The sequence below is a fragment of the Bactrocera tryoni genome, chromosome 3 (genome assembly GCF_016617805.1).
Source record: "Bactrocera tryoni isolate S06 chromosome 3, CSIRO_BtryS06_freeze2, whole genome shotgun sequence".
Lineage (NCBI taxonomy): Eukaryota > Metazoa > Arthropoda > Insecta > Diptera > Tephritidae > Bactrocera > Bactrocera tryoni.
The window spans coordinates 61,097,305-61,113,298 of NC_052501.1; the positions used below are offsets into that span (position 1 = coordinate 61,097,305).

The 15,994-nt window shown below is 33.2% G+C and overlaps 1 protein-coding gene across 10 annotated transcripts in view; it reads right to left on the reverse strand.

Moving 5' to 3' along the window:
• Nucleotides 1-1,370: 1,370 nt before the first annotated feature.
• LOC120770074 (mucin-19) overlaps nucleotides 1,371-15,994 on the reverse strand; it is a 387,036-nt gene continuing 372,412 nt past the window's right edge. For 6 of the 10 annotated variants that reach the window (XM_040097207.1, XM_040097203.1, XM_040097204.1 and 3 more), the window contains 3 exons: nucleotides 12,165-12,449; nucleotides 9,746-9,787; nucleotides 1,371-6,687 (listed from right to left, as the gene is read on the reverse strand). In XM_040097207.1, coding sequence (XP_039953141.1) covers nucleotides 3,985-6,687; nucleotides 9,746-9,787; nucleotides 12,165-12,449 — 3,030 coding nt within the window. In that variant the 3' untranslated portion in view covers nucleotides 1,371-3,984. The remainder of the gene's footprint in view (nucleotides 6,688-9,745; nucleotides 9,788-12,164; nucleotides 12,450-15,994) is intronic. The other 4 variants (XM_040097213.1, XM_040097212.1, XM_040097208.1 and 1 more) reach the window with 3 other exon arrangements.

Consider the following 15,994-nt stretch of genomic DNA (forward strand, 5'->3'; position numbering starts at 1 on the left):
CATATGTATATAAATATAATAATTATAACCAAATAATATGACATACAGGAAAACAGTTAAAAAATAATGAAGGTTTCTCTTTAGCGTGTGCTAATAAATACAACAAATTTCTAGAGCATAGATTTATATTTATAGGTAGATAGCAATATATTTTTTATTATATTGTTTTTGTAACAATTGGATACTAGTACGCCAGCCAGATAGTAAAGCTCACGAGCTTTTACGATAATACATCGCCGCTCAGCTTCATATGTAGAATTTGTTTTTGGTTATTTTACAAATTTGCATAACAGTTTTATGTTTTTGTTTTTAAAATTATGTAGCGGTATATATTTATTTTGAAACTTCAAGCATTATGTTTTGTGTGCTATGTTTTCGTACCAACGCACATTGATAGTTGTCATATATTTGTGAAAAACAAAATTTATAATATCTGCAAATTTTTTCCAGTGTACAGTCAAAACATAGCAACGTAGTATGAGTGAGTGGTAGAGAAAGCGCACAATTATAGCTACAGTCAGTAGTTTTTGATATTTCGTTGTGTGTAGTAAGCGTTTTGAGCACAAGAGCGTTAGCTTTGTGTATGTATACAGTATGGTGTGACAAAATGTTGATGAGAGCGGTTGTTTGAGTGTGAGAGAGTCAGTGTGTTAGCGAATTTGTGAGCGTAACGCTGTTGTGAGTGGGAGCGTGTGGATGAGTGTGTTTCCGTGTTAGAGAGCTTTTGAGCATAGTGCCGCGTTTTGAGTGTGAGAGAGTCGGTGTCATAGCAACCAGGCGCAGTGTAGATATTGGCTAGTTGGCTTATTAGAGTGAGTAGTTAAGTAAGCACGCTAAGCTAGACTATAAATACATTTATAAATACAATTCTATAGATTTTAAAGTACTGAAATTGAATCTGGGTAGAGTAAAATTGTATATGAAGACATTAACAATATTTTAAAAATATTTTAAAATTATATTAAAAGTGCGCAGTAGGAAAAATAATTGTATGATATTGGCAATATATGCAGCCCTTGCTTGCTGCTTTTTATTACAATAAAATAAGTAAATTTTATTGCAAAGAAAATTAGGTTTCCATTAAATTAAATAGACTACGTAAGAATATAACACAAGTTTACTGGACTTCATGTTTTCAATAATGCAAAAATTATGCTCACAAAAATTATTAAGGTAGTAACGGTTACAGAATACATAAACATATATTTAATTAAAAAAAAATAATAAATTAATTAAAAAATTAAGCATAATAATCACAAGAGATCTAAGTATTTAAAACTTATTTAAAATTAGCAAATTAACAAAAAATTACAACTAAAAAATATATTTTTAATACAAAAACGCGTTTTTAGCAAAGACCTAAACAAATAACTGTAATAAATATGCACAAAAACAAAAAAATACTAACAACTAGCACATAGAGTTCTTTTGAGCGCGTAAACTAAGAGAACAAATGTAAATGCTTAAATACTCTTTAATAATTGCTTGCCAAACGACTAATACTAATTGAAAAACAATTATTTGTAGATTTAAAACACCTAGACTATAACTAAACGCTAAAACAACTACATAAATCTATATTGAATGCTTTAAAAATAACACAAAAAACAAGAAACTACGCTAGTAAAAATAGTTAGTAAGTCATACGTATAAATTTTTTGCAGTGTATCGCAAATGAGCGCAGAGCGCATGGCGTATTGAGAGCGCTGCCCTCACACAACGCACACTCGGTGAATTTGTTGTTGTACATGTATTGCATAGAACATATACTTAAGTTAATTGAAGGAACAATTGAAGGTTGAAAAATAAATAAATTATTTATAGGAAAATGTGTCTTAAAAAACTAAAAGTGAGTAGAGAAATATGCTCAAATGTTTACGATATTTGTGCAAATACTCCTAGCGCTGCTAGGCGCGGCAGTGTTCGAACTGAAACGTGTATATGTATGTGTACAAATACTTTCGATAACAATCGAGAGTTATATATCGAATGAGCATGTCAACTATGTAGATAAAGAGGGAAAGAGTAATAGTTGTGTATGTGCGTGAGTGTATATATGAGATAATACACAGCACAAACTGGGACGTAAACTACTTACAGCTAATATACACATTATAAACTAAGAAAATTATTAACAGTGTCACTGCAAAAAAATAAAAATCTAGCGTCTTTCAAAGCGACACGTCAACTGCGTAAATGAAGTTTGATGGGCACAACAAGACGCGAGAGAGAGCGCGTAAGCTTTAAATACGCTTTCTCAGATTTATTCACAGCAATTCTTCGAAGCTAATGCTAGGTTGTTAAGAGTATGCTGTACTATATAAGTAGTAAAAAAAAGCTTTCACTACTTGCGCAAAGCTTTCATTAAGTTTGTGCAGCTTTCACTACTTGCGTAGAGCTTTCACTAAGTTTGCGCAGCTCTGACTACTTCTAGTGCATATTGTTTTGCTGCGTTGCTATTTTTGCTAACTACTACAGCGCCACCTACTGTTAAAAAATTATGCCTTGATTTATATAGTAAACACTTTTGTAAAGAGCTTTCATTTTAAAACCACTGGGATGTAATTAGTTTTTGCTTCCATTCATCATTGCGGGAGCAGGGTGAACATAATTCGAAGCATTTTATGGCTACATAGGAACGTCGGTAAAATTAAAACGTAGCATATTTATAAAAATCTGTGAAAGCTTCTTGATAGTAAATTTCCGTTTTATCAATAGTTTCGGCTTTTGGCATAACATTGTCATTGTCAAATGATTTTTTTAGCTTGTTGCTGAAATACGTTAATTGATTTAGCTTTCATTTGCGTACTCGTATTGAAAATGCTTTCTTGTAACTTTTACAATTAGCTTAAGTGTTGCAAATAATTTTCTCTAAACAAGCTTCTTAAATTTCGCGCTATCGCAGTAGTTCGTTAGTTGTACGAATTATTGTGAAAGCTTACACATTAGCAAAGCTTTTTTAGCTTTTATGTAATTGTGCGAAAACATGACAAATACCAACAGAGCATTAATTTTATCTAAATACTTTTGTTTCGTTGTTTTTTTATATTTTTGTTAGGTATCGAAAATATTGGAAAAAAAGAAATTTTTGATAAGCTCACACTCCGCCTTAATCAAATATTCTTAAAATATTTAATAGAAAATCGAAAATTAATGGCTACAAGAATATAATTAGTTAGAATGGCATGAATTAAGCTGGGATTATACAGTTAAGCATAACTTGCTGAATTAAAAGCTCTCGAGCTTTGACAAATTGCGCTTTAAGTTCTGCTCAACTGCTAACAGCTACTTGTATTAACCTTGTTGCTTAAAGCAGGATTAATTTTTAATTCATAAACATGGTAAATCTCATGTTGTATGGCAACTTAAAGCTTTTTAAATAATTCTACAGCGAGCCGCTGTATACAACAAAATATGTGAAATTGGAGTGCCCCTAACTTTTAAGTCACTAAATTAAACTGCTATTGTTCTTCAGTAGTTTATTTTAAGTTTATATGCAAACTCCCATGTATGCGTGAAAGCTCAATGTGGAGTTTAATATTGATGTGAAGGATTTGTGGGCATTGTTAGAGTATTCCTTTACTTCGTTGTGATGCATTTTATTTATTTTCTTTATAACTCTATTTCTAACATGTATCTAAGCTTTTTAATGCTTATGAGAGTTTTCACTTTAGGTTATACCCAAACAGTAGGCACGATTATATTAAAATTGTCTGTTTGTAAGTCCGAATGAGAATGTACATTCTTTTGTTTTGTATTTTCAAAGTATGTTTAAGTAGCTTTTTAAGTACAAGTGCATTGGTAAAGCGCCGCCATAAAAGCTTTGAATAAACTCTCATGTTTAGGTAAAAAGGATGAAACGCAGCGCCTTGCCCTTGCATGCTAGACTTAGCTAACAAATTAGTTTGTCATATTCGTTTGGTATTGTAAGTCTATGGGATTTTATGTGCGCGTATGGTTAAACGCCTCCAAAAAGCCAACTGCTTACGAGGTCTTCATTTTCTTGTATGGATTAAGCACCATGGCACTGCCCGCCGCACTGGCCGGCGCAGCGGTCATGCCAGAGAGCGCGGTTGGCATGCCAGCTGCCGTTGGCATAGCAGTCGGTATGCCACCGATCGCTGCATACGGATATGCGGCCGTCGCCGGTGCAGTCATCATGCCAGCTGGGTAGAAGAAGCCCTGTTGTTGCATGGCAGCCGCTGCGGCTGCGGCCGCGTATGGCGAATTGCTGGCGGTAGGTGCGGCAGCCAGCTGCACTGCTTGCGGACGCAGCGCGGTATGTGTTGTAGCTGCGCTGATATAACTGCCGGCGGCGGAAGAGGGCCGCGTTAGCAGACCGCTCGCTGCCACGCCAGCAGCGCCTGGTGTGGGCGTATGTACCGGCGTGCCAACGGGCGTTGACATGCCTGAGCTGGACAATGAGCTCGCCGCTAGCGCTGAACGAGTAGCGGCAGCTGCAGCGGCGGCGTGCTGCGCTTGTGCGATATGGTGTGCCTGTAAGAGTGAGAGCTGCTGCTGGTGGGCAACTATAGCATTAGCGCTGCCAGGCATGGCGGTCATGTAAGCCTTACCTAGCTGTAAACCGGCCATGCCACCAGCGGCAACTGCAGTAAGCGGTTTGCCGCTCAGTTGATTAGCATTGACCGCGGCAGCCATTTTCATAGCGTTGGCATGGTACTTTTGGGCGGCCTCTTTGGCTAGAGCGCTGGCATCGGCATAATAGCCGGTGGGTGTGGCACTGCCATAAGCGCTGTAGGCGTATGTGGGTGTCAGTGTAGCTGCGCCAGCTGCCGACGAAGCGGGAACGCCGTAGGCAGTGGCATACGAAGGCACAGTCATGCCTGCTGCCGCCGACATGTGAGCCATAGTGGTTGTGGGTGTGGCATAACCGGCATGCGAAGCAGCCAGCAAGTTGGCATAAGAAGTGGTAGCGCTGGTGGGCACGCCAGCGTACTGATTATAGAGACGAAACATTTGTTGTTGTTGTTGCTGCTGCTGCTGATGTGCCTGCTGGTAGGCAACTGCAGAGGCAGCGGAAACCGCCGTTGGGGCAGCTGAATGCGGAGTCGGCAATATGCCGGCGACTGAGGTGGCATGTCCATTCAGGCCGTTGTAGACGCTGTATGACTGTGTGTCACTGTGTGCGCCGTTGGACAAACTGGTGGACGGGTAAGTGGAGGAGGCGACCGCGGACGCATGAGATTGTGCGGCTTGGGCCGCCTGTGCTTGGTAGGCGTAGGCGGCATACGCGGATTGAGCTGCCTCATTAGCGGCGGCGCTTGATGTCTTATGTGTGGCATATTTGACAGGTGAATTGGCGACGCTGTAAGGGTTAGCCGAAGCGTTGTAGCTGTATTTGCTGTTGCTAAAGTAGGGTTTGTTGCTGTTGTTGTTATTGCTATCTTCAATAGGGTCTTTATCGTTTCTACTAGCGCTAGCATTGGCTGTGTGTGCTGTTAGTGCCGATGATTTTGCTGTTGTTGTGGTGTCGTAAGTGTGTGCGCTAGCAGAGGCAGCGAAGAGCGAATTGCTACTCGCTGAAGTGGTTGTTGGGACAGCGCCAACAATTGCTGATGTAACGGCTGTTGGCGCGACAGCATCGTTGCCATCAGCAATGTCATCATCATCTTCACCTGCTGCTGCTGCTGTCGCACTAGCTTTTGTTGTTGGTGTTGTTGTGGGAGCTAACTTATTACTACCGTTACTCAAAATATTATTATTCACATATAATACATTATTGTTATTATTATTGTTGTTGTTGCTACTAGTCAAATTACTATCGCCATTGTTGTATGGCATATACGCTGACGAAATTGTTGTTGCGCCGCCTGGCGACGACGTTGATGTTGGCGGGAGCATTGACGACGCCTCATTGCCGTCTTGATCGCCGTTGTGATTACCGTTACTAGCCTGCGTGTATGTGCTACTACTACTTGACTCATAGAAACTACTAACATCTGCCGTTGTTGTTGTTGTTTCTGATGGTGATGATGTCGGTGTTGTTATTTGCAATGAATCTGTGTTTGGGGTCGAATGTATGCTAGCGGAAGGGGAATTGGATTTGGGTGGGGTTGTTAGAGCGCTAATGTTGTTGTTGCTATTGTCTTTGTTTTTATTGATATTGTTGTTGTTGTTATTATTAATATTATACAGGGTGCTATTGTTACTATAATGTTGGTGTAAATGATAATTGGAAGTGACAGTTGTTGTTGTTGGTGGTGTGGTTGTGGTTGGTGGTGGTGGCGGTAACAGATGCAACTGTTGTTGCATTTGCTGATTGTGTAGCTGTTGTTGTTGGTGGTGATGCTGTTCAATCTGTTGTTGTTGTTGTTGTGTTGTGATACTAGCACCTAAAAATGTGGCGGCACCAATTGTAGCCGCCGCTGTTGTTTTTGTTGCGGCTGCTGTGGCGGCGTCTGCTTGTGCTGCTGCTGTTGCAGTAGTAGCATTATACGGATTCATATTGGTAGTAGTAGTAGTAGTAGTAGAAGTACTCAAAGTAGAGGTAGTGGTAGTGGCGCTCAATGGCGTCCCACCATTTTGAGATTGGTACTCACATGACACTGGTACGAATGGCTGTTGCAGTTGCATGAGTTGCTGGTAGGTGGTCGCGCCGGGTTGATACACTGGAATACCGGATTTCTCGGCAGCGGGACGCTTGAACGGTACCATTCCGGAAAAAGCCTGTTGTGGTATAGCGCAGAACATAAGCCACAGAAAGAGAGAGAGAGAAGAGAGAGAGCGAGAGAAATGAAGAGAAAGTGGGGAAAAAGCAAAATAAAAATTAGTATTTTATATATTTAAAAATTCTTAAGTTTTTATAAAAGCTTTAAACGAACATTACAACTAAGCTAGCTTAGAACTGCTTTAAAGTGTAATTTTCAAAGCTTTTGCGAAAAGCTGGTATGAGCGCGTTTGGAGCTTAAAGGTAGGTATGGTAGCATGTTTTTTTAACATATGATCAGGCTGGTGTGCGTACGACGAAATAAATGGCAAATATGAAAGTAAGCTTCCAAAGACATTTAAGATATTATATAAATATATATGCATCTGAAGTTTTATAAATAAATGACAAAGCTTTTAGGGGACAAGTTTTAATATGACAGGCCTTGAAAATAATAAAACAACTAAAGAAAATAATAATCCCAAAGCTTTCACAAAAGCGCCAAAGCTTTAGTTAGCAAAGTGCTGGCTATGAAAGCTCGGTGGTGTACTGTAAAGTTGTGCATTTGAAAAAGCTTCGTTTGGTTAAGCGAGGTAGACAAAATGGTAAAGCTTGGAGCATATGTGTTTTATTAGTAAATCGTTAGATTGATACTCTTTGCGCGAATAAAGAATACAAAAATAATAAATTTTAATTATTTTACATTTTAAATTTGTTTAAATTCGACTTAATTTTACAATATTTGCGACGACAATTTCGAAAAGCTTTCAAGCGTTTTAAATTGGCTAGGAACATTTATCTACTAATAGCTTAACTAATGATCAACTATAAAAAACCGGAGTAATCGCTAGCGTAAAAGTGTACAATGAAAATAAAATGTCAAGTTAATACAAATAACAGGAAGCTTGAAGAATATTAAATATGTGGAAATGCAATTTTGAGTACCTTTGGAAAACTGAAACTTCCTTTAGATATTTTTAGCAATACGAACTTTCATTGTCTTAGGATTCAATTTGCAATATCAAAGCTTTCGGTGTTTTGCTTTTTTGGAAACGTATTTTTTGAAAGCTTTCACTTTTTTAAGGTTTAGCAAAACGTATGCGATTAGCTAAACGAGTTCAAATTAAGTGGCGCTTTTGAATTTTTTTTCAAACCATTATAGTAGGAACATTTTTTAACGACATACTTGCGTTTGATTTGAACCAGGCGAAATAAAGCTTTTCAAACTTTAGTTAATTTTTTAAGTCTAACACAATACTAATCACATATTTTTTTAACATAATTTTTTTGATTTTATTTGAAACTGATGGAGCAAATCTTTTTAACGCTTTAAAAGTAATTAAGCTTACAAAAGCTTTTTTCAATTCATATGGAAAGTTCTAGGTATTATTTCGTCGTTAATTCTGATGGCTCAAAAACTTTTATTGCATCGATTTCAGATCTTTATATTAAATAATTCATCTTCTTGAAAGCTTTTGCTGTTTTCTAGAGCTATGAATATACTTTGGTGCTTTCAAAAAACCACGATTAACGTATTTAACGACAAACTTGCATTTAATAATGAAGCAGAGCTTTTAAAATTTCAATTAATTTTTTAAACGTTACATAGTACTAATAATATACTATTTTAATATAAAAATTTTAAATAAAAGTGGTGAATCATATATTTGTAAAGCTTTAGAAGTCCTAAAGCTTTCAAAAGCTTTTGTGAAGGGTTGGAGATGAGCATTTTATAGTTTTAAAAATTCTGCAGCTTTCAAAAGCTTTTATAAAATTAATTTTGAAAATTCCAAAGCTAATATTTTTATTAATTCTGAGTGCTTTAAAGCTTTTACTGCCTTGACTTTGGAGGACTTTTTTACAAAGGTGATATAAAAAGATACTGCTCCTTTTTATCTTGAATATTTACAAACCAAATAAAGTAATAACTTTTTTTCTTTTTAAAAATATTGCTTTATTGGATGTTATTGAAATATAACTTTAAAAGTATTGAAGCTTTCAAAAGTTTTTTTTTTAATTTGCTGAGTTCAATCGAAAAGTTTCGTTTTTTTAAACAAGTAGAGCAGAGCTTTTTTATGCTTTAAAGCTCTGAAGTGAATTCTGAAGGTATAAGAGTTTTTACTGCCTTGACTTTGGAGCTTTAAGGGGTCAATAGGGTAATCTATTTTCAAATTTTTTTTTGTATTTTCTGTTCCTTTATATCCTTAGAATTAATGTAGAAACCCACTTTAACATTGGAAGGTTTCGAAAAAGGCCCAAAAATAGTAATAATTTTAAACGGGTGGACATGATTCCGGTCGAACTACTCAACCGATTAGCTTATTTTTTTTGTTAAGTGTTCTCAAAACGCCTAGCTATCGTCCCTAATTTTTTATAATTTATTGACAATGTTATGACAAAATTTATGTACAAAAATTTTGGGGAAAATTAAAAACAAAAAAAAAAAACGTTAATAACTTTTTTATTTATCAACATTTTTTCATGATTCTAGTAGCGACGATAACCATTCACGTACTTTTTAAGAAGAAATTGGGTTTTTCTGTTTCAGACGATCCAAACATAAGAAATCGTGTCCGCCAGTGAAAAACCGCGTCTCATTTCTCCGACAAATGTGATAAAAAATTCCGAAAAAATTTGTTTATACACTCCACGATATACATACCTCATGATATGTGAAAAAAGTTTTATTGTTAGAATAAAAATTTCTATGAAAAAATGTCAAAAAACAGGCCAGATTACCCTACTGACCACTTAAAGCTTTTTGTGTTTCACTATTTGCAAACGTACATACATAAGTATACTTTGCTTACCAAATGTATGTGCTGTTTTTGTTTTTTTGTAAAAAAATTGTTTTATGTGTTATCGCAAATAAATAATTTCGTAATAAATATTCATGCATGCACAAAAAGAGTCCAAATAAAGTATGCAACCACTTGAAAGAGTAAAAGAGTTAGTTAGAAAGTATATTTCCATTTGAGGAAAGTGAGTATAACTGAACGTAAGCGAAATGTAGATATGTAGTTGTAGTTGTAAGAAGGACTTTTCAAAGGTACACAAAAATGCGGGTTTAGTACTTACGAAATTTTCATAGTAAAATGAACCAACCGTTTTAACATCCATCTATTTTTTGGTTGTTTGCGACAAATGTGCATTGTTAGTGAGTTGTTTTTGTAAATATTTTTTTCATTGCGATAAAATTGGAGAAGGTGAAAGGCGTTCAGCCGAAATGTTGGCGCAGCAGTGGAGACACATTGCAGCAGAAGGAGCAGTTGGCAGTGGTAGTGGTGGTAGATGCAGGCAGAGTTGCATTTTATAGTAGTAGTAGTAGTAGTAGTAGTAGCAGTAGTAGTAGTAGTAATAGTTGTGATGGTGGTGGTGGTGATGTTTGCATTGGCAAAAAGTAGTTAGGTTGCAGGCATTGAAGTGGCATCGTTAACAGTTATCATAGGTTTTTTATTTAACATTTTCGGTTGATGGTTGTTGTTAGTACAGGTTTTTTATATATTTATATATTTTTTATTTTTTGTTTTTATTTTATTATTATTATTTGTTTTTGGATGATAAAACACAAATAATCACACACATTGTGTAGTAACGCAAATGATGCAAAGAAACGTTGTGGAAGAAAAGAATACACAGAAAGAAAGAAAACACATGAAATTAGTTAAGTGATATTTTTGATGATTCGTATGGTTATAAGTAGATTATTATGTAATTAACTAGCTTTACATAAACTACAATATGTATACTCGCATAGAAACGTACATATGATTGTATGTGTATGAGCTATATGTAATTTAAATAACTAATGCCGTTAGGTGTAGGAAAAAAATTAAAAAAATATATATATATTTTAATACTATATAGTATGTATGCGCTAAGTGTTTTTAAAAAATTATTTTATAGTGCTTGTTGTTGTTTATGAATGTGAACACTAATGTCTTAGTTTACTAAACGGCAACAAAAATTTGCAAAATATGAAAACAAAATTAAGAAGTAAAGGTTTTTCTCACTAAGCTTAAAGCTTTCAAGCTTGTAAACTACTCTACTACTCTGCGGTTTATTGTTTAAAAGAGCGGTGCGTGAAAGCCGTATTATTTAAAGCTTTTGCGAAGCTTTTTCGGGGCTGTTTTGAATGACATACAATTTTTTTAAATTTTCTGTTTAGGTTTAAAATCTAGTGTACACAATTCATTTAAACACCACTTTACTGAGATCTTAAAGCTTGTGATGTTCGCTTTTAAAACTCCTGCCAGAATAATAGTTTAAGCTTTTAGAATGCTTCGGCAGGCCTTTTCAATACAACTTCAATGCAGGTGTAATATTTTCGGCAATTTTGATGTGCTAATACATTAAATGTAAGCTTTTCTTATTAAGGTTAGGTTGAAAGACTTCAAAATCTCCGAATGTTTATGAATAAAAATGTTAGTGAAGGCTTTTTGGTAAGTTGAAAGCTTATGTTTTATTAAGGGACGATTTATCGGTTTAGTAGGAGTTAATACTCGTTTGCGTACACATAATAGGTAAGAATTTTGTAATAATTTAGAAAAAAATTAGATAACACTATTTCCATTTAAAGCACTAAACAAATTGAATTAGCATAGAGTCTTAAGCAAATCTTTCCCAAATACGACTTAGCAGCGTTTAGCTTGTATAAGCTAAGAGCTTCCTCAAAACGTTGTTACGAGACCTTCGCTCGTTATTTAATATTTACATTACGTTAAATGCCTTTAGTGCTGTGGTGCACTTATACAGCTAGAGGAAGCTTTCTCTTATCGAAGCTCAGTAGTCGACTTTTTATAAAAAATGTGAAAATTTCGAGAATTTTTTTAAACCGTGTTTTCAAATATTTATATATATTTTTCATCATCTTTTTATATTTTTTTCGATTTCCACTTCTGCATTTTAAAAATCGGTTGTGATTTAAACATTATTGAAGGGAGAGGAATAAAAATAAAACATATGAAAAAGAAAAAAATGCTTTAAGCTTTAGGCAAAAGAAGATACAGTAAAAGCAGTTGAGCATGCGCTGAAAAGTATGCTATGCCGAACACACACCAGCTGGCAAATCAATGCAAATTAAATGTTTAAGTGGGTGAACTTGTGTAAGTTATGAGATTATTTCTGGCAAAAAAAATTAAAATTATAAAATCAAAAGAAAATTGAATTAATTAATGACAATTAATTTAAAAAAAATATTTAATTAATAATATTTTTTTTAATTATGAAATAAATTTTTAATAAAAATAAGGCTTCAAGCTGAAGTTCTTAATATTCACTTAATTTGAAAATTATGTAACTAAACAACAAAACGTTTACAAATACAAATACAATATGGAAAAAATAATTCCATATAAATATATATGCGTAAATGTATATTAAGTTATTGCAACGCAACAATTTTAATTGAAGTTAAATGAAACGAAAAACAAAAAACACAAAAAATAGAAACGAATAACAAAAACAACACAAAGTGAAGAAATAGAAGAACAAATACCAGTTGTAACATGTCATTGTCCGCGGCGGCACGTTTCTTGCCCACTTCCAGTTGATGATGATGATGATGCTGTGCATGATGAGCGCCAGCGCTCGCTCCCACACCACCGCCTGCGGCACCCATAGCGAGTGCAGCGGCAGCGGCGACGGCAGCAGCATTGGCGGCGTTCGTCTGCGTTGTGCCCTGAGCCTGGACCTGAGCTTGGGCGGCCTGCTGTTGGGCAGCAGCGGCTGCGGCAGCGACGACGGCAGCTGACGACGGCATGTTAGTGGTCGAATGATGGTGCTGTTTGTTGTTGTTGTTGTTAAGAGCAATGTTTAAGGTGTCCGTCGGTCAGACAGTTGCAATGCAAAGGCGACCACAGGTGAGTTTTGTGAGTATTTGTGTTTGTGTACATTGTGGTGTTGTATTGTCGTTTTATTATATTGTTTGTATCATAACGGTAGGCAATTTCGTATAGGTAATTAATTTTTTGTAATTATTTATCAATTTTTAAATTTATTGCAATTTTTGAATTTATCATATTTTTTAAATTAATTATTATGTTTTTTTAATATTTTCGTGGTTGATTTGCGACATCAGCGAATTTTGCCCAAACACAACAATAAAAGTAATATGTACGTTAATGGCGCATTCAACACAATGACAATCAATTAATTTTGCGTTTTACACAAATTGTTTGATGTTGTTGTTAGTGTTATTTGTTGTTCGCGTTTGGCGTGTACGTGGCAGTAATTTTTCAATGTCATAAGCGTATATTATGTATTTTGGAATTTTGACGTTCGCGCAATAAATCGCAGAAATTATTTCGGTTCATTAAGCACAATTAAGTTTTCGTATTCGGTCAATTCAAAATTAAATGGTTATATTACGGATATATATGTCGTTTTTAAAAGAATAATGAGTGAATTTGTTCAAAATAAATCAAATAAATGATTTTTTTTCGAATTGAAGAGAAAATTTTTGAAATCAAATATTAAAAATAGTTGAAGTGAAAATTGCAATAAAATCAATAAGAAATTGGAAAATATTATTATTTGTTTAAATATTGTTGATTATTTGTTCATTATTTTAAATTTATTGTAATAGTTTTATTTCATTTTATTTTAATGTTATTTATTTTCATAATATTTCACGTAAATTTAACTCCAGTTAAATTTTAATTAATTAATTTTTAATGTTGTTTAAATTTTTTATTAAAAAATAAATAAATAAAAAATTATTTAGTATTTTATATTGTTAAATTATTGTAAAATAAAAAAATGTTTAGAAATTGTTTACACAAAAAGAAAGTTGTTATTAAATATGGGTTTTAAATTTTGTTTATTTTTATATTTTAATAAAAAAAAACAATTAATTTAATTTTATTCATTATGCAATGTTTTTAATTTTTTACATTTGTTTTAATAATTTTAATTTTATTTAATTTAATTTTTAATTTTTAATTTTTTTTTTATTTTGTTAAAATAATTTTTTAATATTAATTAATGTTTGTTTATAATATTTTAATTTTTTTTCATTTTAATTAATATTTTTTATATGTTTAAATTTTAAAATAATTATTTAAATTTTTAAAATTTTTATTGCTCTTCCGATCTAATTTTTAAGTTTAATTAATTTTTATTTTTTTTTGTATTTTAAATTAAATTTATCACATAATTTGTTATGCAAATTTGTTTTGACGATCGTTTTTTATTTTGTTGCAGTCCGAGTCATCAGTTCACATAAGTGCATGTGTGCGTGTGAAGTAGTAAGTGTTTGGAAATTTATAAAAAGTGTGCATGTGTGTGCGTGCGTGCATAATTTTGTCCGCAGACCATCATTCAACGAAGCATACATTTATGAGTGCCGAGTAGGACGCGCGCGTGATAACAGGAAATTAAGAAGTACGAATACGAAATGAAAAAAATAAAAGAAAAAAGAAACAATTTTTGTTGGTTTTCTTGTTTGTTCTCGTTATTGTATTAAGTACTTAGAAGTTATTAAGAAATTTTATGTGTAAAATAATTATGAATAAAATATATAAGTATGTCTGTGAGTGCAGGTGTATTAACTGTAAATTTTTTATGGTTTTAATTATTCAAAAAAGATTAATTTAACACTTAAATAACTTATATATTCAATATTTCATCGAATCTGATTTATTAATACTTGTGTGATTTGCAGGAATATTTAAAGCTTTCACTTATGTTGATTGTTCAAAAATACATCATATCTTATGGGTGCTCTTTGTTTTGAAAGGCCTTGAGAATTTATTAAAATAATCAGAAATATATTCTTGATGAGCTTTTATATTTGAAAGGATAGCTTTTGTGAGAAGTTATCTTCCAAGACTAAATCTTTGTTTATACCATGCGCGCTATTTATAGTTAGTTTCCGTTATACATAAAAAATTGTTGTATATAAAAAAAATTGATAACAGTAAAAAGCTTCCAAAGCCTTTAAAAACAAGAATTCATTTCTAATATTGTAACTTAAACATTCACCATTATTGCATAGATCTTGCTATGTCAGCTTCTTTTTCGCATAGAATTGTCAGGAAAAGCTCAAACGATATTGTTTCGCTTCCTGAAAGTTTGGTATTTGGTGCGATAGCTTTTGAATTATTTAGAGTGATTATGAACTTTCACCAATATTAAGTTTTCTTAAACTGATTTCACGAAAAGCTTTCTTATAAATTAAAGAAGCTTAGAAATGCTCGAGATAATCGGTTACATGTATTAAGCTTTTGGAAATTGGTGGAGAAAACTCTTAAAGCACTCGAAAATTTACGTACGATCTTAGCTTTCTATCTTTTAATTGCCACCTATATTTATTATGTTTGAAATATAGTTATAGTGAAGGAAGAGTAAGAATAGAGTAAGCAGCTAATTTTTTGAAAAACCTGTCAGTGAAAGCTTTCAAAGCACACTGCACCATATAGTCTCTAACTTTTGTAAGCAAAGATGCAATAAGTTCTCTTGTGTTTTCTAAATGCCTGACCTGGTAACAAAATGTTGTGTAAACATATAAAAATGAAACATAAAAATAATTTCATTGAGGAAACACTTCATAAAAAGTATATAAATAAAGGTTTGAAGTTATTGAATATAAAATAATCTGTTCATTAGTTATATACATAACATGAAATAAAATATTTAAAATTATATATTTTTAAGCCGAAATGAATGCTGTAAGAAATGCGTTAAAAAGCTGCAAAAGCTTTTGAAATCAATTCTTAGTAGTAAAAAAAGCTTTTTAGACAGCCATTTTATCATACATTTCAGTGTTTTGAGTTAAAATGCAGTTATGCGTTAAGTGAATATGTAAAATTTTGTGTTTATGATTAGAAATGTGTGCAATTGTGCAAGTAAGTTAGTAAAGATGAAGCTTAAAGCTATTTGTTTGGCGTGTCCTGAGCTTAAAATCTAACTTAGGCTTATCATATGAATTATACTAAGCATAAAGATGTGTAGATTGGAACTGAAAATATATTGTGTGTGCGTAGAGTTGTATTTTATAAAATATATATTTTTAGACATATGTATTAAATAGAAAACTTGCTTTATAAAAGAGTTTATAAAATAAAAATATTTGTATAAGTTTCTCATAAAAAACTAAAAACTTACAATAAAATATGGAATTAAGTCTCTTGAAGATACAACAAAATCCAGCTTTTGGCAAGGATTTATGTAGACTCCTTGGCCTTTAACTCTGTGCAGCCAATAATATTTACCAATTAACGCCAATTCACTTTTGATCACACATTCGTATCTTTTTGTTGGGTTAAAGTAAGTAATAAATAATGGCCTATAAATATATGTATATCGTGTAACTAATATATTTTTACT